General features: G+C 41.7%; 1 protein-coding gene across 1 annotated transcript in view; it reads right to left on the bottom strand.

The window, feature by feature from the left end:
* lama3 (laminin, alpha 3) overlaps window positions 1–27,356 on the bottom strand; it is a 170,993-nt gene that overhangs the window by 132,873 nt on the left and 10,764 nt on the right. The window contains exons 5-10 of the mRNA XM_048528602.1: window positions 25,976–26,123; window positions 20,574–20,737; window positions 20,030–20,138; window positions 17,970–18,067; window positions 7,137–7,314; window positions 4,346–4,472 (exon numbers count right to left, since the gene is read on the bottom strand). Of these exons, the coding sequence (XP_048384559.1) occupies window positions 4,346–4,472; window positions 7,137–7,314; window positions 17,970–18,067; window positions 20,030–20,138; window positions 20,574–20,737; window positions 25,976–26,123 (824 nt within the window). The remainder of the gene's footprint in view (window positions 1–4,345; window positions 4,473–7,136; window positions 7,315–17,969; window positions 18,068–20,029; window positions 20,139–20,573; window positions 20,738–25,975; window positions 26,124–27,356) is intronic.

Below are 27,356 nucleotides of genomic sequence, written 5' to 3' on the forward strand. Positions count from 1 at the left end.
AAATTTTGATACATCATACAATTAGATCAGAGCAAATCCTTACTTTAATTTTATTTGTTGCAAAAATTTATTCAAAGATATAGGCGTTAATTGCCTGGATGGTTAGGTCCTGCTGTGGGTCACGTGTAGGCTAGACCAGGTAAGGATGATGTCTTTCTTCCCTGAAGGACATTAATGAACCAGACGGGATTTCTGACAGTTGCCAATAGTTTGCATAGTCATCATTAGACTCTTAGTTCCAGATTTTTATTGACTTATACACTATTTCTACTTTATTTTACGTTTGGTTTGGAAGCCACAGTCATGTGGAGGAGGACCAGTTTGATGGTCCACCTCAGTTGACCAGCTCAGTGTTCCAGCCTTCAGAAAAGGTTTAATCTCTATCTCACACTTCCATTATACCCTACCTGTTCCCGACTGTCCATGTCATTTTATGCCCCCCACATACTCTCAGTTTCCTCTCATACCACCCTCACTACCCCATTCATGCCTTCATGCACCAGCCATGCCTTCTCAGATCACCCATGCCACCAGCATGTCCTTCATAGCCACTCACATAATAAGCACTAAGTACATTACTCAGGCTCCATGCAATATCAGTGAAAACATAGACAGCACAGTGACTCAGTGATTAGCACTGCTGTCTCACAGCTCCAGGGACCAAGGTTTGATTCCAGTCTCAGCTGACTGTCTGTGTAGAGTGTGCACATTCGCCCTGTGACTGTGTCAGCTTCCTCCCACATTCTAATGATGTGTAGGTGGATTGGTTGTGTTAAATTGTCCCAAAGTGTCCAGGGACATGTAGATTAGGTGCGTAAGCCATCGTACATTCAGAGTTATGGGGATGGGGTGGGCCGTAGAAACACAGAAAATAGATGCAGGAGTTGGCCATTTGGCACTTTGAGCCTGCATCACCAGCCAATACGATCATGGCTGATTATGCAATCTCAGAATCCCATTATTCCCGCCCTCTTTCCATACCCATTGATCTCTTTGGCTGTAAGGGCTACGTCCAGCTCCCTCTTGAATTTGAACTGGCCCCAACATCTTCCTATGGGAGTGAATTCCACAGGTTCGCAACTCTCTGAGTGAAGAAATTCTTCCACATCTCAGTCCTGAATGACTTACCCCTTATTCTTAGACTATGGCCCCTAGTCCTGGGCTTCTCCAACATCAGGAACACTCTTCATGCATCTAGCCGGTCCAGTCCCATTAGGATTGTGTATGTTTCTACGAGATCCCCCCCTTATTCTTCTAAATTCCAGCAAGTACAAGCCCACTCGATCCATATGTTAGTCCTGCCGTCCCAGGAATCCATCTGGTGAACCTCTGCTGGACTCCCTCAATAGCAAGAATGTCCTTCCTCAGACTTGGAGACCAAAACTGTACACAATACTCAAGGTGTGGCTTCACCAAGGCCCTGTACAACTGCAGCATGACCTCCTTCCTCCGATACTCAAATCGTCTCACTGTGAAGGCCAGCATGCCATTAGCTTTCCTCACTGCCTGCTGCACCTGTATGCCATCCTTCAGCGACTGTTCCACCATCACACCCAGGTCTCATCGCACCTCACCTTTTCCTAAACTACCACCGTTCAGGTAATAATCTGCCATCCTGTTGTTGTGACCAAAGTGGATAACCTCACATTAATCCACATTATATTGCATTTCCCCACCCAGCCAGTCTGTCCAAGTCACCCTGCAGCCTCTAGCATCCTCCTCACAGCACACACTGCCCCCCAGCTGAGTGTCATCTGCGCACTTGGTCATATTTCACTGAAACCCCCCACCCCGATTGTTAATGTATGTTGTGAACAGCTGGGGTTCCATGCACTGAACCCTGCGGTACCCCACTCTTCGCTGCTTGACACCCTGAAAAGGACCTGTTTATTCCAAATCTCTGCTTCCTGTCTGCCAACCAGCTCTCTATCCATGTCAATAAATTACCTCCGATACCATGAGCTTTAATTTTCCTTACTCATCTCTTGTTTTGAAACTTGTCAAAAGCCTTTTGAAAGTCCAGGTACACAACATCAACAGATTCACCCTTGTCCATTCTACAGATCACGTCCTCAAAATATTCGACAAGATTTTGAGGTTGTTGAGGTTGTTTCGCTCACAGAGCTGGTTTCTTGTTTCACAGATGTGTTGGGTAACATTCTCATTGCAGCCTCTGATGAAGTATCGGTGTGTTTTCCCATCTGGTTTTTAAACTCTGGGGCTTGTTGTGATGGATTGCCTCACTTCTGGGCTTCCTCCATAGTGGAATGTATATGGGGTCAAGCTCAATGTGTTTATTAATAGCCTGCTTCTTGGAGTGCCAGGTTCTAGGAATTCTCATGCCTGTCTCTGCCTTTATTAAACGGACTAAATTAGAAGAGACACACAAACTCATAAACAATACTTTCACCGGAATAAATTCACCAGAGAGGAGGAGAAAAACAACCAACTCCCATTCCTGGACGTCATGACAGAGCACAAGACAAATGGGGAACTCCAATTGAAAGTACACCGAAAAGCCACACACATGGACCAGGTATTGAAGTTCAACAGTAACTATCCCTGCATTACACAAATGAAACTGCGTGTGAACACTATTTAAATGGGCAACAACACACTGCAGCAACATGGAACTATACCAAGAGGAGAAAGAGCACCTCTTCCAAGTGTTCAAGGATTATGGATATCCAAGGAACTGGGTCAGGAGATGCCTACAGGAACTGCATCAGAAATGTCCTACACACCCCGACACACTCACCACACTAACCTACATCAGAACTCACCACAAGACTCTTATGACCACTGGGCATCAGATTGGCACACAAGCCTACATCAACCCTACGACAACTGCTCACCCAAACTGAAGACGCACTTCCTGCCATGGGCAGGATCAATGTCATCTACAAGATCCCCCACAGAGACTGTGAGAAACACTACACAGGAAAAACAGGAAGGAAACTAACAACAAGGATACACGAACACCAACTGGCTACAAAAAGACGTGACCAATACTCACTCATCTCAAGCCACATGGACAAGGAGAACCACCAATTCGACTGGGACAACACCAAAATCCTGGGACAAGCTAGGCAGAGACAGGCACGGGAATTCCGAGAAGCATGGCACCTCCACAAAGCATGCTATTAATTAACATATTGAACTGGACCCCAAATACACTCCACTATGAAGGAAAACCGGAAGTGAGTCAATCCAGCTCAACACACTCCAGAGTTTAAAAACCAGGTGGGAAAACACACAGATGCTACATCGGAGGCTACATTGAGGATGTTACCCATCATGGTAATGAAACATCTGTGGAACAACAAACCAGCTCAGCGAGCCAACCAACCTCAACACCCACAACCTGAGCTACAAATCGACTCCAAAACATTATCTACAAGATTTGTCAAGCATCATTTCCCTGTAGTGAATCCATGCTGACTAGCACCGATCCTGTCACCACTTTCCAAACACAAAGTTATTACATCCTTAATAACTGACTCCAGCATTTTCCTCACCACCGATATCAGGCTAACCGACCTATAATTTCCTATTTTCTCTCTTCCTCCTTTTTTAAAGAGTTGGGTTACAGTAGCTACCCTCCAGTCCGTTGGAATTCTTCCAGAGTCTGCAGAATCCTGGAAAATGATCACCAATGTACCTGCTATTTCTAGGGCCACTTCCTTAAGTACTCTGGGATGCAGAGCTTCAGGCTTGGGAACATATTGGGTTTAATCCCATCAATTTTCCCACTATCATTTCCTGACTAATAAGTTAGTTCCTCCTTCATGCTTGCCCGTCTGTCCCCACCCTTTCCTGAATGCTGTTTGTGTCCTCCTTAGTGAGGACAAATCCAAACTATTTGTTCAACTGGTCTGAGAACTCTTTGTTCTCCATTATGAATTCACCTGATTCTAACCACTGAGCCACTGTGCTGCCCAGAAATGTCAAGTAGACATTTTTAATGAACCTGCTAACATGTAATATAATCTACCTTGGAGCAGGTGAACTTGAACCCAGACCTTCTATCCCAGAGGTGAGACACTACCACTGTACCACACAAACCCTAAAACACAGCAAATCACACAGACTCTGATCTCCATTGAGGAATTAGATTCCAACTGCCAGCGTGACTGATGGGGACTCAGCTACTACACCAACAAGGAGCTTCCTCCATCCACCTTGTAAACAGGAACCAACAGAAGCCTAGTCTATGCAACCTCTCTTTGGAACTGACCCACTTTATGCCAGTATCGTGCAGGTAAATCTGTGATTCATGCAATGTCATGCAAAGTGTAGCAGCTGGTGAATGCTCAGAAACACCAAAGTCCTCTCAATAACTTACCATTATAGGGACGACCTCCATCCACCATCACCCCTACTGGGAATGTTAGATACAAAGGCTGATAAAAATGCACCAGTACCACGTGTTTGCCTTCATTTGGCACTTTTGTTTTGAAGGTAATCTGATTCTATAAAACAAATAAGCCTCATGGTGATAAAAGAGAAAAAAACACATCTCATGAATGAATAAACCATGGGGCATAGGTTTAAAAGAATTAACTGAAGAAACAGAGCAGATGTAAGCTTTGCTGTCCAGCATTTAGTGCCTATCCCTACTTGTCTCCTGGTGAAGGTGGCGGTGAACTGCCTCTTCAACTGTTGCAGTCTTTTAGGTGGAGGGAACAGTGATATACTTTCAAGTCAGGGTAATGTGTGGCTTAGAGAGGAACTTGAGTGGTGGTGTTCTCATGAATCTGCTGCTTTTGTCCTTCTAAGTGGTAGAGGTCACTAGTTTGAAAGGTGCTGTTAGTGGAGCCTTTGTGAGTTATTCAAGTACATCTTGTGGATGGTACACACTGGTTCTACTGAGTGTCGGTCGTGGGGGGAGTGGGATGTTTGTGGATGTGGTGCCAATCAAGCAGCTGCTTTGTCCTGGATGGTATCAAGCTTCTTGAGTGTTGTTGGGGCTGCAGCCATCCAGGCAAGTGGGGAGTATTCCATCACACTCCCGACTTGTGCCTTGTAGATGGTGGACAGGCTCTGGGGACGAAGGAGGTGTTGTGATCTGGAAAGAATGGTGGAAGCAGATTCAATAACTTCCAAAATGAAGTTTGATACAAACATGGAAGTATGCCTACACTATGTGAAATAGTTGAGGGAGAGGGACTAAGAACATAGAACAGTATGACACAGGAATAGGCTCTTTGGCCCATGATGTTGTGCTCAACATGACGTCAAATTAAACTATTCCCTCCTGCTTGCCCATGGTCCATAACACCTCATTCCTTGCATATTCATGTGCTTATCTAAAAGTCCCTTAAACACCCCTTTTGTATCTGCCTTTACCACCACCCCTGGCAGCATGTTCTACACTCCTCCCTCTCTCTGTGTAAAAAACTTGCCTCTCACTTCTCCTTTGAACTCTCCCCAAGTCACTGTAGTTGCATGCCCCCTAGTTTTAGACATTTCAAATCTGGGAAAAAGATTTTCACCATCAGCCCTATCTATGCATCTCATAATTTTATAGACTTCTATCAAGTATTCCCTCAGCCACTCCAGCAAAAACAACCTGAGTTTTTCTAGCCTCTCCTTATAGCCCTCTAATCCAAGCAACATCCTGGTAAACCTCTTCTGCACCCTCTCCAAAGCTTCCACATCCTTTCTGTAATGTGGTGATCAGAATTGAACACAATACTCTGGTGTGGTCTAACCAAAGTCTTATAAACCTGGAACATGACATTCTGACTCTTGTACTCAATTCCCAAACCAATAAAGGCAAGCATGCCATATGATTTCTTTACTACCCAATCTACTTGTGTCACCACTTTCAAGGAGCTATGGACTTGAACCTCAAGATCCCTTGGTACATCAATGCTGTTTAGGTTCGTGCCACTAACTGAATACTAACATTTGATCACCCAAATTCCAGCACGCCACACTTACCCAGATTAAACTCCATCTGTCACTTCTCCCTAGTGAAGAATTAATCGAAGAACTCTCCCAAACAGCTCGCAAAATGACCTGAACAGAGTCCCCCTGTGCTATAAGATTGTATGGTTTTATGTTACCCGTGAACCAAGGGTGAACACCACTTTGCAAATATTCTGAATGGCAAAGGAAGGGTTGAGTAAAACGTAATGGCATTCTGGGTGTATCTACATCAAATGGACTGCAACAGCTTAAAAAGGCATCTCACCGTCACCTGCTCAAGGGCAAATAGGGACAGGTAATAAATTCTGGTCCAGCCAACAATGCGCACATCTATGACTAAATAGAAAACGTGCACACTCTTCAAAGTCATTCGATGTGTTAGCAATAAAAGCTCTGGGACAGGGTAAATGGACTCAAATAAATCCTCAGAAATAAACAGTCGTTGCTGGACAAACTCAGCTGGTCTGGCAGCATCTGTGGAGAGAGAAACAGAATTAAGATCTTCTTCAGAACTGGAGAATCATATTGGAATTGACATGTTAACTCTGCTTTTATCTCCAAAGATGCTGCCAGACCTGTTGAGATCCTCCAGCACTTTCTGTTTTTAAATCAGATTTCCAGAATCTGCAGCATTTTGCTGAAATGAATTTTACTCAAATGGTGAGAGCCTACAGAAGATATCGGGAAGATATAGAAATCTTTCACAGTGAGTGGAAATTAGTAAGATACGAGAAGGTTGGAAACAGAATGATGTGATATCTATATTCAAAATGCATGACTAAATCAATCCATGTAACATAGTGTGGAGCTGGATGGACACAGCAGGCCAAGCAGCATCTCAGGAACACAAAAGCTGACTTTTTGGGCCTAGACGCTTCAGGGTCTGCAACTGAAAAATGTCCATCCTTCAGGGTCTAGGCCCGAAACGTCGGCATTTGTGCTCCTAAGATGCTGCTTGGCCTGCTGTGTTCATCCAGCTCCACAGTTTGTTATATCAGATTCTCCAGCATCTGCAGTTCCCATTATCTCTAAATCAATCCATAGGTCTGGAAGGCAGTGCAGCAAAGCTCCCAGTTATTTTCTCAGCTTCTGTCTCCACTCCTGCTCCCTGGGACTGGGGCAATACTAACCTAAGTTCCTTCTTTTCTATTTTGTGCATATTACTTTACTCTAAAACACAATCAATCAAAACTGTTGATCACCTTTGGTGATTTTAGTAAAATAATGTCTCCTGGTTCCACCATGGTTGGAGGGCGGTGAGTTAAGAGCTGTGGATCTTTCGGTAGATCAGGTTGTAAAGGAAGGTCTGCAGCTGAAAGATGTCCATCTTTCACCTTCACTGAAGACACAGGTACTTCATACTTGGAAGCAACACATGAGCTGTTCAAAATTTCAAAATATAGACAGTGACATTTATAAGAACAATATTCTGAACAATTACATTTATCCACAAATAAATTTGTATCCTATATCATCAGGACTCCTGACAGAGTGCATAGGGGAAACTATTTCCACTGTTACAAGGTCAGAAATCAGTGGACCCAGAGTGAGGACAATTAGTGAGAAACACCAATAGAAATTTTGTTTGCACATAGTAAGTTGTTATAATCTGGAATGCACTGGTGGCTATAGATTCAATAGCAATTCTTAAAATGAATTGGATCTATGCTCTAAACAGAGTATATTGCAGGGCTATGGAGTAAACGGGGGGGCAGGGGGACAAATTGAAACAAATCACTTGAAAAAAATAGATATTTTGGTGCATGAATAAAATGAAGAGAGTTTTCTCTTGCCAGTAGTTTTGGCTAACCAGTCAATCTGAGTATAGAAAAGGATTGGCTAGGCCTCAGTTCACTTGCAGGCCACAGTTCTGGAGAATGAAAGTGAAGAGGTGATTTATTAGAATGAGAGCAGCAAAGAGCTGCAGATGCTGGAAATCTGACGCCAACAGAGAGAATGCTGGCGAAACTCAGCAGGTCTGGCAGCATTTGTGAAGAGAGAGAACAGAGTTAATGTTTCGAGTCTGACTCTTCTTCAGAACAGCCAGAATGCTGAGTTTCTCCAGCATTTTCTGAATTTAATAGAATAATAACAGGGGATGAAGGACCTCAGGATGGAGAGACTGGAGAAGCTAGTGTTGTCCATAGAGAAGGTTAAAAGAAAATATAATAATAGTGTTCATAACTGTGAGGCTTTTGATAAAGTAATGACAAGGATCTACTTCTGGGGCAGGAGGGTGAATAAACAGAGGACATAGATTCGAGACAACTGGCAGAAAACGCAAGGTGTGAAATGTTTTGTGTTGCGAGTTGTCGCGAGCTGGGATGCGCTGCCTGAAAGGACTGTGGAAGCACATGCATGGTAACTTTCAAAAGGTGTTCGCTAACAACATGAGGAGGAGAAGATTTGTACGTCTGTGGGGAAAATATAAGCAAGGTAAAACTTTTCAAAGGGCTAGCAGAGGGACTAGGGCCCAATAGTCTCCTCCTGCTCTGTCGCATTCTATGATAAATGCATAATGAAAGACATTGCGATCTGACTGAGAAAAGTGCTGCTTCTGTAAACATAAATATAGCAGCAGTTTCACAAATCTAAACAAAGTGAGTATTTTCATAAAATGCAGGAGCAGAGCATGTGCCCTGGAATTTTGCCTGGCGGCTCAATGTTCTCAATCTAATCAGGTTTGGTTGTGTTTATTGCTTTTCCTTATAGCCATCCTTGAGAGCTGGAATCATTCACATTCGAGGAATTGTATAAATAAATGTTATTCAATTAACCCTTTCTGAAATTAATGAATAATGCTGTTTTCAATCATCCTTGTACTTTCCAATCTCAGTGGGATGTCCTGCAGCAAAACCTCTATTGTTGATGTATGAAATTAAAGCATTTCATCTGATCTTTATCTGAGCTTTTTTCTAAAATGCTACCAAAAGAAAACCTTTCCAACTTACTTGACTACTCTTTTATTTACTCAGAGGATGAGGGTGTTGCTGGCTGGGTCAGCATTTATTGCCCATTCCTAAGGCCAGTTAAGAGTAAACCACATTAGAGCCATATGTAGGCCAGACCAGATAAGGACAGCAACTTCCTTCCCTGAAGGATATGAGTGAGGCAGGTAGCCTAATAATTGTTTCATAGTCATCATTAGACTCTTCTTTCTAGATTTTCATTGAATTCAAATTCCAACATCTGCCATGGCAGGTTATGAACCCAACGCCCCAAACGCTACCTGAGTCTTTGCATTAACAGGCCATTGTCTCCCACCTTTATGATAGAATCATACAACATGGGAGGAGGCCATTTGGCCCATCATGCCTGAGCCACCCAATTTTCCCCACTCTCTTCTTTCCAGTTATGATTGCGTCTGCACTAATCAGCTTTAGAGGCAGTGCATTCCAGGGCATTATGATTAATTGATATTTTTAATTCATTCATGAAATGTATGCGTCACTGGCTGCTCCAGCATTTATTACCCATCTCTAGCTGCCTTCTTGAACCGCTGCAGTCCATGTGCTGTAGGAAGATTCACTTTGACAATCATTTTTAATCACTTCCGATTACTAACATACATTATTTATTCTAACAAAAACCTATATAATCCTTAACATCGCTATTACATGTTGCTTCTTGCAAGGTGGCAGCAGGGTAGGGCTCCTGAGTCAGAGCTCATTCACTCTGACTGCTTTTCTTTATCTTTCCTTTTCTTTATTTTTCTTGAGTTTTTAAATGTTTTCTTTCTCCATATACTTTCTGGAGGGGGCTTGGGTGTGGAGGCAGTGGCAGCGATGGCAGTAGCTGGGGGTCCATTGGGGAGATTTTGCTGGTCGGCCACGTGGCAACTGGTGGGCCCAAACAGAACTGTGGCAATCAGTGACATTGTGGAAATGGCTGGTGGCCCAGAGTAGCATCACAGAGAGACACCCACAGCCTGTGGCAAGGCAGCTGGTGAGCTTGGATTACAGGTGGTGGCAAGACATCAGCGTGGCGGTCCAGGGATTGAGCCCAGTGTGGGAGAGAGATCGAGCCCATTGCAAGAGAGAGAGATTGAGCCCAGTGCAGGGGAGAGATCAAACCCAGCATGGGAGAGAGATCAAGATAACAAAGGGTGGAGCTGGATGAACACAGCAGGCCCAGCAGCATCTCAGGAGCACAAAAGCTGACGTTTCGGGCCTAGACCCTTCACCAGAAAAGGGGGATGGGGAGAGGATTCTGGAATAAATAGAAAGAGAGGGGGAGGTGGACCGAAGATGGAGAGAGGAGAAGATAGGTGGAGAGGAGACAGACAAGTTAAAGGGGCGGGGATGGAGCCTGTAGAGGTGAGTGTAGGTGGGGAGGTAGGGAGGGGCTAGGTCAGTCAGGAGGATGGACAGGTCAAGGGGGCGGGATGAGATTAGTAGGTAGGAAATGGAGGTGCGGCTTGAGGCGGGAGGAGGAAGAACAGGTTAGGGAGGCGGGGACGAACCGGGCTGGTTTTGGGATGCAGTGGGGGGAGGGGAGATTTTGAAGCTGGTGAAATCCACATTGATACCATTGGGCTGCAGGGTTCCCAAGCGGAATATGAGTTGCTGTTCCTGCCACCTTCGGGTGGCATCATTGTGGCACTGCAGAAGGCCCATGATGGACATGTCATCTAAAGAGTGGGAGGGCGAGTGGAAATGGTTTAGCCAGTGTGGGGAAGAGATCAAGCCCAGTGCGAGAGAGAAATTGAGCTCAGTGCGAGACAAAGTTCGAATACTTGTGGGGCAATCCCAGCATGGAGTAACTGTAGGTCCTTGACTAAAGAAGGACTGTAACATGGAATTTATAACTTTATTTCTTATTTACTACTTTATACTGAGAAGACTTGAACGTGTAACTTGTTTCGTTACTTTTCTACTTTTTACCAAAGATTTTGTACCTAGGTACCCTGTATCTAAGATGGCACAGTGAATGGTGACACTATAAACTTTTCACTGTACTCCAGTATCCATATACTTGGAACACATTACAACAACAACATTCTTTCCTGCTTTGAAAAGAACATTCCCAGTTTCTTCAGTCTGTGACACTCAGGTTTGAGCCCAACACACCAAGTGAAGCCTAACCAGGAATAAATTACTTGGTGAATTATTAGGCCACTGTATTTTAACATTTGGACCCATTTCTAGCAGAGTCCAGCAGCAGTTTGGGAACCTGGAAATTCAGAGTGGGCATTGTCATGCATCTCTAACTGTGGCTTTCCTGATTAACCAGAACCTGTGCGTGTAGTCATGATTCATGTCTGACTGACGAGGCCTCAGTATTCTAAGGGATTTTGGTGAGGGACAGAATGGAGGTGGAGGTGTCCTATAAATGCCAACTTGTAGGAATCTGGAAAAATGGAATCTCAATGGGAAAAAGCAATTGTGGTGAGCCTGCTGTGAGCTGTAAGTGCCCACAGAGACATCAAGTTCTTTGCAGACAGGAGCAAGCAGATTCCTTCTGAACCAAGATGGAAAGTGTCTGAGGAAGCAAACAACTGGAATAAGAAAGTGTGGAGCTGGATGAACAGCAGGCCAAGCAGCATCTTAGGAGCAGAAAAAATGACATTTCAGGCCTGGACCCTTCATCAGAATATGGTCACTTACTCAGGAATAAATGTGCTGCAAAACATTCAATTACTTCTCTAGAGTAGGAAAGGTAAAATGCATGTCACATTTAAGTGCCACTTCTTACTCTGACTTACCAAGCTTTCTCCTCTACTTCACTGCTTAAATCAACTCACCTTACAGGTCCCCTCTCTTGAGGAACTTCTTCACATCCCCCCATCTGAGCAGCCACCACTGACAGTCTCCTTCATCTCTTTGCTATTCACGTTCACCCCTCAAAGTCACCGTCCACAAATACTATCATTCCAATCTCTCAACACATTCCACATCTCATACTGATAACATTTCTTTGCTCTCTCCTCACAGAAAAGTGCCAAATAGTGGGGAGTGGCAGAGCACTGGGAATGGTCCTCCTGTGATACCCATTCTGACTGCTGCGGACAGGATGCGTTTTAGAAATGCAACAGATTGCATCAAGGAACGTTAAAAATTGGTCCATTCTCTTTATTTATTGGCCACACACTCTGACAAGGTGAACTAACACTGACACTTACAAACTGGGAGCCCAAATTGAGGAACTGTTTCACCAGCAGCAATGACAAAAAGAGAAGCCAGCAAGCAGATAAATTAAGAACTTAGAGAGCTGATAAAGCAAGTATGGAATAGGGCAATTATATCAAACATTGAACATTCCCCTTTCTAGGGTTGATGCTTTCATGAATTGGGCAGTTCTTTCAAAGAACTGGCACTTGCTTCATATTAGAATTAGAATTAGGTTTATTGTCACTGAGTACAGGAGTACAATGAAAAATATACAATGTTACCCCACACGATGCCATCTTAAGTATACTGTACCTAGGTACAAATCTTAGTTATGAAATAGAGAAATAAAGAAAACTATTTACATTATCTTACAGCTATTCATAACATAAGTTAGAAAATTAAGAAATAATGTTAAAAAGCTAAACACTACAGTCTTTCTATAAAGGGCCTGCAGTCAATCAACACAAAGGGCTTCCACATCAATCTGTGGTTTTCAATAAGAATGAAGCAAATTGGTCCAATAGATTCACATTGGTATGGATCCGCAAGTCTCGATCCACCGTACTTCATCTCACCCTGTCAGCATATCGCTCTCTTTTTCTCCCATATGAGTATTCAAGCTTCGTAATAAATCTGTGTCTGCTATTCGCCTCTCTCTGTGGTAGCAAGTTCCACATTCCATTAGATTTAAATTTAATTGGTTTTTGGCTAAAATTCATTGGCTAAATTCAAAAATTTGTTGTCTTGGTAAAAACTGCTGTTTGGCCTGCTAACTGTATGGCCTTTCAAGACGAATGTTTCAATTTGGTAACTCCCTGCGTACTTGCAAACTATCAAGCTGCTGGTCACAGACATCCATTTTAAATCTCAAAGCATAGAAAAAGCCCATCATCTTTTAAAGGGATCATGCAATGCTTCCCCCCTGGCATTTTACAAACACCAAATTCTAATTTTCTGACACCCAATCCACAAATACTCTATCCAATCTCACAATGATATATAGATGGCCCCCGAATATTTGGACCTCCCCACATCTAATCCATCAAATTGCTGGAAAGATAAATGAAACAGCTAAAGAACTACAGTAGGCAGATCACAACAAGCAGATATAAACAAAACAAGATGGATTTGAAATTCAAAATAAGATGGCAGGTAATGTTATGTTGCTGGGGAGAAAAGGAAATCAAGGCAAAATTTATTGAAACCCTGACAAAACAGCAATTTCTTGAAATTATACCTAATTTCAACATGTCTGTATTGGTTATAAGCTGCACCCATAATTGGAATTTGTTCCAGTTTGTAAATGACAAAGTTTGGAATTCAATTGAAAAATAGACAATTAGAGAATAATTCATTTTTTTTAGTGGTGCAGTCTGTCAATTATCTACGAATTACCAAATTTTTCCTCGTCTTTTTAAGTAGTTTATTGAGATTAGGGTGGCTTGTTTCCATTGTGGTTCAAAGGTTTTGAGATGGCTGATGTATACAATATATGATCTGAGATTGTGCCCCACGCTTGGAGAGTCGAGTTCAGGAGTTCTCATAGGATTTGTACTCCCTCTCTCCTGTGCAGCCACTTCACCCCTTAGTGTTCCCCATGTCAGGATCTGATGTATGCAATGCCTTTCCAAATGACACTTCTCCATTTTAGTTGGTCATACTCCAAGGACCCTTGTGGAGGTGTTTGCCTTCTTTAGGGATGCTTTGAGAACCATCAGACCAATAATGCTTAGGAGCAGAAGTAGGCTATTCAGCCCATCAAATTGGCTCTGTCACTCAACAAGAGCATGGCTGCACTTTCCCTTACTGATTAACAATCTGTCTCAGTCTTATATATACTTAATGAACAGACTTGACAACCCTTTGTGGTAAAAAAAATCCTATGGATTCAGAGAATTCATAAAATTCTGAGAAAAGAAATTGCTTGTCATCTCTGTCTTAAATATGTGACCTCTTATTCTGAGATTGTGTTCTCCACTCCAAGACTGTCCCACAAGGGGAAACATTCCTAAAGTTTTTCCATGGGAACTTCCTGGGAGTCTCCTGCTGTGACTGAGGACAGCAGCTGCATCAGCAATCTGCCATCAAATAGAGTTTGACTAGCTCCAGCCTTGGGTGGACTAATGGCTGGATCATTCTGCCTAAGACAAAGTCTTTAACAGCACTATCATCTTGCAATGCCTAACGTCATTACCCTGGGTGTTTCCAAACGCCATAACTTTAAGTGATCACGGTACATTCAGTGCCATGGCTACAAAGCCAGGACAGAGACTGTTCCATCATTTACTGGAGTAAGACTGCTATTGGCCATGTTTCCACAAGCCTTAATGCTCTTGGCTGACAAAAACCTGACAGTCCCAATTCTGAAATTTTCACTTGATACCAACCTCAACAACTTTTTTAGGGGAGTTCTGGACTTCCACTATGCCTTTGCGTGATGAAATGCTTCCTGATATCATTCTTTAACAGATTAGCTCTAACTTTCAGATTGTTCTGGGTTCCTGTCGCCAGAGGAAATAATTTCTATCTACTCTGCCAACTCCTTCATATTCTAAACTTGAGGGAATATCCATTGTTTATGTAACCTGTCCTCACAATTAAATCCATCTACTTTTTGGTTAACAGAAGTCCATCAATCCCAGGTTTAAAATTAACATTTGATCTATTGCATTAATTGCTGTTTTGTGCAAGAGTTGCTGAAGAAGGGTCGCTGGACTCTTAACTCACTTTTCTCCCTGCAGATGCTGCTAGACCTGCTGATTTCTGTTTCTGTTCCAATTTAAACAACTCTTTGTGTCTATGAATATTTCCTAAATGCAATCCTAGAAGCTTTGGTTTGAATTTTTTTACTATGTTGATCTGCCACCACCATGTCGAGAGCTTTTGCCTTCACCAAGGTATTGTACTTGATCACTAACAGCCATGTTATGTCTTGTGATATATTGAACTAGATGAACTTATAGAGTTACCAAAGATTCAGCGGACATTTATGATTGCTCCTGATGTATACACACATCACAGTTACAGGCACTTCAGTGTCAAGGCTATTATTAAACTGTTCAGTTCCAAACAAGAGCGTGCCTCAGCAAGTCATGTTTCAAGTGGCACCAATCAAAATGGTGTCTGAGAGCTTTATACCGTCCAGTCACATGTTCATCCAGTTGATACTAGTGGTGCATGCTGGCTGCATTCTAGCTGTGAGACGTAATACAATAATATCCCCTAGTCCTTGATTCCACAACTAGTGAAAGTGGTTTCTCAAAATCAACCATATCGGTTCTCCTTAATATCTTGCAAACTTCTATCAATTTACCCCAATTTTCTAAATTTTGAAGGTTGTAATCCTAATTTATACAATTTCTCTTTGTAATAAATCTACATTTTTCCTGTTTATCATCTCCCTTTATTACAACTTGTACTTATCTGTAATGTAGTAAAACATCTTGGGGTGCCTAAAAAACCTGGCAAAACACTAATGTTAATTGCTCAAGGCATGAAATTCTACTTTGTCACCTGAACGATGAGAAACAGCTGGAGAGGGATGAGGTCTGGGAAGGGACCACCGGTCCTATTTTTAAATGCCAAAGTTAGGACAGTCTCAGTAAAAGAAATTGGAAATGCACAAGAGACCAGAATTGCAAGATTGAAGGGGAAATATTTTTAGTGCTGGAAGAAGTCATTTGAGAAAAAGTGAGGCCATGGAGAGATGTGAACAGACGTTGGCAATTTTAACATTGCTTCAAGCGGGATTAATGCAGGTTAATAGGATACGTTTCTGATTCAAATAGTGGAATTAATTTCAACTTGGCAGGCGCAGCAAGTAAGCTCTGCTTGGGGTCAGTCTGAGGCACGGTCCTCTTTAATTTTCAGGATTAATTTAAACCTCCCACAACTTTCTTCCTCCTAAAAGCAGTGACAGCACTGTCAGGGCCAGCTGGTGGGAGCAGAAATCAGACCTGGATATAAGGGTAAGGGCCTTGATTGAAGTTTGAGTTGTCAACATACTTCTTTGGAAGTTGCGTCACAGGTAGACAGGATGGGGAAGAGAGTGTCTTCATTACTCAGAACATTGAGTAGAGGGAGTTAGGCCGTCATGTTGTGGTTGTAAAGGATGTTAGGGATGCTACTTTTGGAGTACTGTTTACTGGTTGACATAGTACAGGAAGGTTATTTTTGAAACTGGAGAGAGAGCAGAAAAGATTTACAAAGATGTTACTGGGAATGTAGGGTTTAATTGTAAGGAGAGGCTGGATAGCTGGGGCCTTTTCCCACTGGAGTGTAGGAGGCTGCGGGGTGACCTTATGGATGCTTATAAAATCATGAGGGGCTTGGATAAGGTGAATAGACAAGGTCTTTTCCCTAATTTCAGGGATTTCAAAACCAGAGGGCATATTCTTAAGGTGACAGGAAAAAGATTTAAAAAGGGAAAGGGGAAAAGGAAAAAGGGAAAGTTCTGAGGAAGGGTCGTTGGACCTGAAACATTTAGTCTGCTTTTCCCTTCACAGATGCTGCCAGACCTGCTGAGCCTCTCCAGCAATTTTGTTTTTGTTCAAGATTTAAGAAGAACCTGAGAGGCTACTTCTTCACACAGAGGGTGGTGCACATATGGAATGAACTACCAGAGGAAGTGGCAGATGAAGGTACAGTTGCAATAGAAAAGGTTTAGAGAAATATGGGGCAAAAGCAGTCAAATGGGATTAGTTTGGGAAACTTGGTCGGCATGGACGTGTTGCAAGAATTTCAGTGCTGTATGACTCTATGACTCTCTCCTCAGAGTGATAGAACACCTTCCATTTGCTTGGTGGATTTATTCATAGCAACAGTCAAGGAAATCAACGCTATTCAGTGCATCAATAACTGTCTCTTGTAGCATCAGCAGAGTTTAGCTGTGGGCTTTAAAATCTATATGATGTACCACAGTCTCCTGTCAAGCACCTCTGGAACACTATTTTCTAGAGATTGCTCTCTCAATAACACATCACTCTGACTTGGAAATATATCATTTTTATCATGGTTGCTGGGTCAAATTCTCTGCCAACAGAAATCTGGGAGCATTTCAACACATGGAATGCAGAAGTTTAAAACAGTGGGTCATCACAATTGATGGTCATTTACAGTTGGTCAATAAATTTTAACTTCACAGCAATTTCCACGGATCAGGAATCCTAGAATCATATAGCACATAACGGACCATTCAGCCCATGTCCTGCATGGCCCTGTGAAATAGCTATCCAATTGGGAAGTTGGTGGCTTACCGGTATTGTCATTGGAGTAGTGATCTAGAACCACAGGTTAATGTTCTGGGGACATGGATTTGAGTAACACCATGGTGGCTACTGAAATTTGAATTTAATAAAAGTCTGAAATGAAGACAGATCCTCTAGGGAAGGAAATCTGCTGTCCTTACATATGACACCAGGGGCACAGCAATGTGGTTTACTCTTAACTACCCACGGGGCAACTCAGGCTGGCCTAGCCAGTGCTGCCCACATTCCATGAATTATAATTTTAAAAAAGTGCCACTCCACCCGTTCTTTCCTAGCGGCCCTGTAAATGACTTATTTGCATGTATTTATCCAATTCCCTTTTGGGAGTTACTAACAAATAAGCTTCTACATCCCTTTCATATTACATGTTCCAGGTCTTAATGAACAAAAAGCATTTTAACCTTCTTAAAATAAGAGCCACAAATGTCAAGTCATCATTCCAGGAGTGTGGGTTACCTCAGTCCATACAGAATTCTCAACTTCATTTTTCAGAACCTTTACTCACTTCCCTGGTTTACGTACATGAGTTGAAGTGACTCTCACCTGACCTCACAGCTTCTGCAAAGTTCATAGGGGTGGGACTGAATTTTACAGGCCCTTCATAATAATTTCTCCATTCTGAAATGTTGAGAAAGAAATTTCATGAGATATGTCTTACCTCCTGTTTGTGATGGGTCCATGGGTGGCAATGCAGTGTACCTTAGGCTCCACGTGTTCAATGCAGAACTCTTTAAAAGGTACTAAATAAACTTTGTGCTGTCCATGGAAAGGAATATAAATGCAATATATTAATAAATATATTATCTCAATTGCTCTAATACCAATTTCTGTACTGTCAGGACATTTATGATTTGATAACAGTGACTTTCCTTAATGATTCTTATCACTTGCTGTATCATGCATGGCAAAACCACACGAATTACAGGGAAGCAGGATTCCAACTGGAACAGCACAAAGGATTTTCATTCTTGGCTACCAAGTATTAGAAAGGCTAATGAAATATTGGTCTTAACATTAGCTTATTTGGACTACAAAAGAATTTTCAGCTGCGGAAATTAGATTGCATCTGAAGTAATTGTATTCAGCACTGGTCAACGCATCTCAGGACAGAAATTGTTGTGGACCCATCTGATGGTGATGCTGGACAAGTCATATCCGAAGGGAGACCTGACTTGACAGACCATAGGTTTTGCTTTAGTTGGCATGGTGGTCAGTCACACAAGGTTGCCAACGTACTTATAATAAAGAAACATAAAGGTTTATTACTTGAAAGAAGGACCGTAACCATGTTACACAATGCGAAGATATTTGAAATAAACTCATTATAAATATCAGAAAGAATGACCAAACATATTTAACTTTACAGATGAGTAGTCAAACCTCAGTGAACCCTGTCTCCAATTTAAATCTCCTTATTACTTTGCATGGCTGTAATTGATTTCATTTTACCTAATTTCTGCATTGACTTAATGCTATTTTCTTGAGTTAAGGGCTCTCTCTGTGATCTTCAAACAAACTGCTAACTCAGCTCACGTACGCTTTAACATAGAACTCAGAACATAGAACAGTACAGTACAGGTCCTTCGGCCCTCAATGTTGTGCTGACCTATTATCCTACTAAGATCTAACTACCCAGCACACCCTACATTTTACTATCCTCCATGTGCCTATCCAAGAGTCACTGAAAAGTTTCTGATGTATCTGACTCCACTATCACTGCCGGCAGCACATACCCCACACACCCACCCCTCTCTGTGTGAAGAACCTACCTCTTACATCTCCCCTACACCTTCCTCCAATCACCTTAAAATTATGTCACCTTGCAATAGCCATTTTCACCCTGGGAAAAAATCTTTGGCTATCCGTTCCATCCATGCCTATCATCATCTTGTACACCTCGATCAAGTCACCTCTCATCCTTCTTTACTCCAATGAGAAAAGCCCTAGCTCCCTCAACCTTTCCTCATAAGACCTGCACTCCAATCCAGGCAGCATCCTGGTAAATCTCCTTTGCACCCCCTCTAAAGCTTTGACATCCTTCCTATAATGAGGTGACCAGAACTGAACACAGTATTCCAAGTGTGATCTAACCAGGGCTTTTTACAGCTGCAGCTTAACCTCGAAGCTCTGAAACTCAATTCCCCGTCAAGGAAAGCCAACATATGTTCCGAAAATTCATATCTTCAACAGGCTTCTGTGTCTGGAATTTTTTTTAAGCAATTTAGAAATTCTTCCCAGTTCTGTCCTGACTGTCTCCTGATTCAAACTTGGATGTTATTTTTCTTTGTGATTCATGGATGAAGACTCTCAAATCCCTCTATTCTATAGCTTTCTGCAGTCTTTCTCCATTTAAATAATAATACATCAGATCTAGAGCACAGATCGATCTTTAACTAATAAAAAAAATCTGAAGATTATACTTTACAGACATTGAGTTGCATAGTTATTACCTAAGGGCATTTTTTGTGAAATGATTTTCTGTCAAGAGTAAATATTCTCAGTGGCTTGCCAATCACCACACATGTTAAGTGCTGTTCATGTGCTCTCACGGCAGATATTGTAACTTATCACAAGTATGGGCTTGGAAAACTTAACTTGGAAACTTATCCCAAGAAAAGTAACAGATTTGACAAAATGCAACATGCCCTGTATGCCCACTGCTGAAGAAACATTCAATTTGTTTCGCTGGTTCACACATCACTTGAATAATGTACTTACCAGTAAAAAACTGATTGATGTACCTTGCAGAAGGAGGTCAGCATAAGAAGGCAGATCAAAGACTGCAATGCGATTCTGTGGGTCAATTGCAACACTCCGACAAAGGAAACTGCAGCAAATTCAAACGATCACAATTATATCTTTTATAAATAAAAAAAATCAAAATATTCAAATCATCCTGCAGTCTACTTATTTGATTGTAATAAGAAACTAAAATCTACCAATCTTTCATTGAAATTCCTGATCTTATTCTGTTTTGCTGATGATACAGTGATAACATTTATCATGTATTTTTCTCTTCCACCAATGCTCCTGACCTGCTGAATATTTCCATCATTTTTCTGCCTTTATCCAGAATTTCCAGAATATTTCTTATTGAGTTTAGACACACAAATAAGCAACTTCATGTTGTATCTAACCACACTAACAAGCAGAGATTCATTCTTCATGCTATGTTTCTTGTTAGGACTATTGTGTAACTAAACCAACTCGGAGAGATGTATCGCTATGTTACCTGGGTCTATCCCATTGTGTCTAACAATACCTGTATTTGCAGCTGTACAGATTAAATGTCCCTTGTGTAGCTGCTCCAAGTGGATTGAGTGGTGCCACATTAAGCTTATGTAGTCTCTTGTCTTCATTGGTATATTCAAGTATAAACACATATTGGGCTGGTTCAGGAACCTTAATTCTAAACTGTAGCTGAACCTAAGGGGAGGAATAAGTGATGTTAGTGGAGAAGCATTTAACCGAGCTGATTATGCTTCTTCTGTACATGATGTTCTATGTTTGAACACTCAGTCTAATGCAATAGCATTTTAGGAGCCTTCTTGTGGACAGTTAACTGCTAAAATGAAGCTCTAAACCAGATGATAATACTCTCTTATTTAACGTTAGATATTATTTCACTGAAAGCAGTCCAGAGAAGGTTCACAAGGATGATTCCTGTAATGGAGGGATTGTCTTATGAGCTAAGGCTAAACAGGTTGAGACTCTACTCATTGGAATTTTTAAGAATGAAAGTTGATTTCATCGAAACATATAGGATTCTTAAGGGGCTTGACAGGGTAAATGCTGAGAAGATGTTTCCCTTCAGGGGAGAGTCTAGAACCAGAGGGCATGGTCTCAGAACAAAGCAGTGCCAATTTAAGACAGAGATGAAGAGGAATTTCTTCACTCCATTAGCTATAATATTCCAAAGGTCCCTCGACATAAGACCATGAGACAAAGGAGCAGAATTAGACTATCCAGTCAACTGACCCTGCTCTGCCATTTGATCATGGTCCCCATTCTCCTGCCTTTGTCCTATAACCTATGATTGTCTTCCCAACCCTCAACATATCTATCTCTGTCTTAAATGCACTCAATGACATCAACTCTAGAGCCTGCTGAGGCAATAAGTTCCACAGAATAACCACCCTCTGCCAGAAGAAATTCCTCCTTGTCTTAGTTCCAAAGGGTTATCCTTCACGCTGAGGCTGTGCCCTGGGGTCCTAGTCTCTCCTACTCATGGAAACATCTTCTCCATATCTACTCTATCCAAACCTCTCAGTATTCTGCAAGTTTCAATTAGATATTCACCTCATCTTTGTAAACTCTGCGTACAGACCCAGAGTCGTCAGGTGCTCCTCAGACGACAAGATTTTCATCCCTGGGATTATTCTTTTGAACCTCCTTGGATGCCCCTGTAATGACGGTACATCCTTCCTTAATGTTCCAAATGTGGCCTGACCAGAGCCTTGTGTAGCCTCAGCAGTACATCACTGCCCTTGTATTCTAGTCCACTTGAAATGAATGCTAACATTGTATTTGTCTTCCTGACTGCCAACTGAACCTAAATGTTAGCCATAAGAGAATTCTCTACTAGTTCCTTTGTGCTTCAGATTTCTGAAGCCCTTCCCCATTTAGAAAATAGTCTGATCCTCTTTTCTTCCTACCAAAGAGCACAATCTCACACTTTTCCACATCGTATGCCATCTCCAACTTACTTGCTCAATTGCCTAGCATATCCAAGTTCTTCTGCATTTCCCAACACTAGCTGGCCCTCCATCTATCTTTGTGTCAACCACAAACTTAGCAACAAAGTTCTAAAGAGACTTAGAGTGGAATGTACTTTGAAACTGTCTCATCCCAACAGTGATAGAAGTGCAGATGCTGGAGATTCCAAGATGATAAAATGTGAGGCTGGATGAACACAGCAGGCCAAGCAGCATCTCAGGAGCTTTTGTGCTCCTGAGATGCTGCTTGGCCTGCTGTGTTCATCCAGCCTCACATTTTATCATCTTGGAATCTCCAGCATCTGCAGTTCCCATTATCTCTGATACTATTTTAACCTCACTGCGAAGCCTCTTCCAGGGATGCCTAAGCTTTTGTGCTCCTGAGATGCTGCTTGGCCTGCTGTGTTCATCCAGCCTCACATTTTATCATCAGTGATAGAAGTGCAGTTACTTTAAACTATTCTGGCTCAACAAATTTTGCTGCGATTTCATAATTCTTCTATTGTGTATGGAAGAGATTCCAGTTTTACTTCATACTCGCTGTCCTTTGAACAGCTTGACCCTACACCCCAAACACTGCAGTTTCAGAAGGTACCTCACCACCATCTTCTCAAAGGCGATTAGGGATTAACAATAAATGCTGGCTTAGCCAGCAATGGCCATGACTGAATAAAATAAAAAGGTACAAATCTTTTCTCTGAATCAGACTTTGAACTATGGCTTGCTTTGTTCTTCTATTTTCTTCACTTTGCAGGCAGCTCACAGCTGTCTCTGTCTGTAGTTATGCTTTGCTACAGCTTCGCAACATCCATCTCAGTAACACTTGTAATACCATGTTTAGTTGGTACAATGCAGCAGTATGTCCAACGTGATGTCTTAATGGGAAAAGAGCTGAAGATATTTGGCCATAGAGGATGTGCTGCATGATGGAGGACACATGAATACAGCAGACTAGAAAGAACATTTGTACATGATTGTATTTCAGTCCAAACAAATTTAATATCATGTCTAGGTTAAATGTGATTCCAGATTCACAGAAATATAAATGACTTCTGGCTTGGAAATATCCTAGCAAGCCATTAGGTTGTGCCAGTTGTGGAGTTTCAAACAGGTGGTCACCATCAACATCTCATGAGCCATTAGCAATGGGCAATAAATGTCAGTTTTGTGAGCAATACTCACCCAAAGAACAAATTTTTAAAAATACTATCAGTCAGTGTCTTCCTCATCTATTATGTGAGTCATGCAGCCATGATAAAACCTCACAATAATCTGAATGAAGTAATAGAGTGCAGTGAAAAGAACAGGGCCACTGATCACGGTGGTGATAACATCTTTGGCAATGCATCTCTATTTCTTTAAAGAAGCATTTATCAACATGCTTTTGTTGTTGTCTTTTTGGCTGCAAACACAGTAAAGAACAAACAAATCTCCCAACTGAAATGAATAACCGATGCCTTTTATCCATGACATGACTCTTAATTCTATTATCATAAACACCAGCAGCTGTTTTTCTGCTCTGTTAAACACATCAATGAGTTTGGATAGGGGCTCTTCTCATTTCCCACAGCTTTAAGGTACACCATATACTTCCAAGAATAAAGGCCAAATGAAAGGATATTTAGAGGTGGGAGAAATATTTTGAATAATGAGGAGTTGAATAACAACCAGACCATTATTCTACAAATGCAAAGTTTTACCATTGCTGAGGGCTACTGCTTATGTGTTCAGAAAACCATGAAGCAATTTCAAAAATATTTCCAATGCAAATAAAATTAGCAGCTCTTTGATAAAACAATAGAACAATATAACATGTAAATAAGGGACAAATTTTAAAAGAGGAAAATCTGACAGAGAGTGTGGAAAAAAAATAACAAATTTTAATTTGAATCCTACCACAAATAAAGTTGAAAGAGGATTGAAAAAAATCCTGAAATACACAGTACGGGAGAGCCCTGGATTACCAACAGGTTCCATTCTTGAGTATGTTCATAAGTCCATTTGTACACAAATCAGAATACAATACGGTATAAAATATCCATTCATAAGTGCGAGCGAATGTTCACATGTTAGATCCGTAAAACTGGGGGTCAGTTAGCTCAGTTGGCTAGACAGGTGGTTTGAGGTTTGTGACGTAGAATGATGTCAATAGCCAAACTTCTTAACCTCTCTCTTTGCCTGAGGCGTGATGATCATTGGATTAGACTAGCACTTGCCTCTCTAATGAGAGACCAGCAGATGCTGCTGATTTTAACTTTATCTTAAAATTAATAGTAATATGGGATCTCGTTTGTAAGTATGAGAGTTCATTATGTCAGACATTCATAAACCAGGACCCATTACACATATAAAGTTAATCAGTGTTATCATTCTTGAATTTAATACAATAATCACTTCACCGTGGTCTTTAAAATAATAATGACACAGTATTCTGATGGCATTCAATGGATTGTGTAGCAAACACAAAAACCATTCTCATGCAAAGTTTCTGATAAAATACAAAAAAGAAATGGTGCAGCAGGTTTGAGGTGGGGTAGATTTAGGGGCTGACTAACCTGTCCCTGCCCTGTGTTCCTATCTTTCAGATAAGACTTTAAACTCTGTTTGCTCTCAGATAAATATGTCATGTCATTATTTTGAAGAAGAGTGATAAAAGTTTTCTCTCTGATTAACTACTCATTACAACATTACTGTCCGGAGAGCTCCTTTGAATGTGCTTCCTACATTGCAACTAGATTATACAGTTCACATCTAGTTCCTTGGTCGTGCAGTGCTTTAGGACATCCTGAGATCATGAAACACAGGATTTGCTTTCCCACGGTATCCACAGAAAAACTGAATCCTTCTCACGTACTCCCACTGCTGACTTGCACTTCATGAATCATGTAATGTTTCATCCTCACCAACACATTATAGTTGTGCTTATGTTATATTTGTCCCTCTTGTCACCTGTCTATGTCAGTATTTGAATGGAAGTAGTTATTTAGAATTGCGTGAAAAGGATACATGAGCTATCCAGGCCTGTCAGCTAAAACTTGCAGACAGACTTTTTTATATTTGTCTAGGGAACTGGGTATTCTTGACTAGGCCACCATTTCTTTGCCCTCCCTATAGCAGTTAAGAAGCAACCCCATTGCTGTGAGCCTGGAGACACATTTAACCACATTACGTCAGGTCAGGTAATTTCCCTTCCAAAAGGACATTAGTGAAACAGATGGGTTTTTATAATAATTGACAATGGTTTCATGAACAAAAACAAAAAGCAAAGTTGCTGGAAAAGCTCAGTAGGCTTGGCAGCATCTGTGGAGGAGAAAACAGAGTTAACGTTTTGGGTCTGGTGAGCCTTCCTTAGAACTGAGTTCTGAGGAAGGGTCACCGAAACCAAAACATTAACTCTGTTTTCTCCTCCACAGATGCTGCCAGACCTGCTAAGCTTTTCCAGCAACTTTGTTTTTGTTCCTGATTTACAGCATCCGCAGTTCTTTCGGTTTTTATTGACAATGGTTTCATGACTGTTCCAGACAATGTTCCAGATTGGAACCTGTATCCCCAGAACATTAGCCCAGGGTTTTCGATGACCATTCCAGTGATGTTCACTCTAAGCTATTATCTCTGCTTGCTTCTTTTGAAAACTGGATTTTAATTTCCAAGAGCCCGTAAGCATATAACTCCTATTTAACACAGGATTCCTGCTGGGAATGTCTCCGGTAAAACTTGCCCAGGAACCATCCATGAAATTCTACCAGATTCATACCTGCAAGGATAGAGTTCAAAAGGGACAAGTGGGAGTTCCTGGGCTTTTGTTTTGTTTGTTTTATTATTTAAACAGTATATAGCAGATTAGTTTGGCACAATTCAGCAACTGACAAAATACATTTATTAATGTCTAAGTGCATAGTTTACAAAGCCTATGAACTGAACATAAAGTTTGTTAGATATTCTTTGATACCTGTCCGCCAGTGAGAACAGCCGTCCTTGTACGGGAGGAGATTGGGCTTTGAACTGAAGATTGCTGTTTGCCATCCACAGTATACTTGCCATCATCTGCTCCAGCCGAGGGGAAGGTATCCAAAGGAACATATTTGTATAACAAGCAGCTGTTGAGGGTAATTTACAATTAAGTTAACTGAATGACAGAACTTATGTGATTAAAAGCAAAATATTGCAGATGCTGGTGATCTGAAATGAAAGCAGAAAGTGCTGGAGACTCAGCAGGTCTGGCAGCATCTGTGGAGAGAGAAGCAAAGTTAATGTTTTGAGTATAATGAGGCCACTTTTTCACATGCAATCTTTTTAAGAACTGGCGTTAAATTAAACTTAGATGGGCCAGACCTAAGTGCTCTGGTTGTAGAAAGGATACAGAGTCATTAAGGACAGTGGAAAAACATTTACAAGTACGATAACAGAATGATGACATCATAAGTACCTGGAATAGTTTTCTCTAGAAAAGGCTAATAAGTTCTTTCTCCAAATTCTTTTAATAATGTCCCCTTCATTTCTTTCTCCAAGTGGTGGGAGACTAGCATGACAGATGCAATAAAGTATGGATAAATGTGAGGTTAGCAAAAATCCAGGAGGCAGCTTGTTATCCAAATGGCTATAAATTGAGACAAAGAAAGTTGCAACGACACCTGGGTATCCTCATGTACCGTGCACTGCAGGTAAGCATGCGGGTGCAGCAGGCATTTGAGAAGGCAAATGGTATATTGGTCTTCTAGCAAGACGATTCGAGTACTGGGGAATGAAATGCCTTGCTGCGATTACGCAATTACAACGACTCCTGTCATACAGCATGCAGTTCTGATCTCCTTATCTGAGGAAAGGTGTTCTTGTTATACCGGCAGTACAGCGAAGGTTTACCAGATTGATTTTTAGGATGGTGTCACTGACGTCTGAAGAGAGACTGGATCAGTTTTTCTTTAAAATAATTTGAGGAATGTGGGCGTCGCTGGCTGGGCCAGCATTTACTATCCGTCCCTAGTTGCCCTTGAGGTGGGGGTGAACTGCCTTCTTGAACCATCACAGTCCATGTGCTGTAGGTTGACCCACAAAGCCATTAGGGAGGGAATTCCAGGATTTTGATCCAGTGACAGTGAAGGAACAGTGATATATTCCAAAGTCAGGATGGTGATTGGCCGAGGGGGGAACTTGCAGGGAATGGTGTTCCCATGTATCTGCTGCCCTTGTCCTTCTGAATGAAAGTGGTCATGGGTTCGGAAGGTGCTGCCTGAGGGTCTTTGGTGATTTTCTGCAGTGCATCTGGTAGATGGTACACGCTGCGGGGACTGAGTGTCGGTGGTGAATGTTTGTGAACGTGGTGCCAGTCAAAT

Source organism: Stegostoma tigrinum, chromosome 5 (genome assembly GCF_030684315.1).
Source record: "Stegostoma tigrinum isolate sSteTig4 chromosome 5, sSteTig4.hap1, whole genome shotgun sequence".
Taxonomy (NCBI): Eukaryota; Metazoa; Chordata; class Chondrichthyes; order Orectolobiformes; family Stegostomatidae; genus Stegostoma; species Stegostoma tigrinum.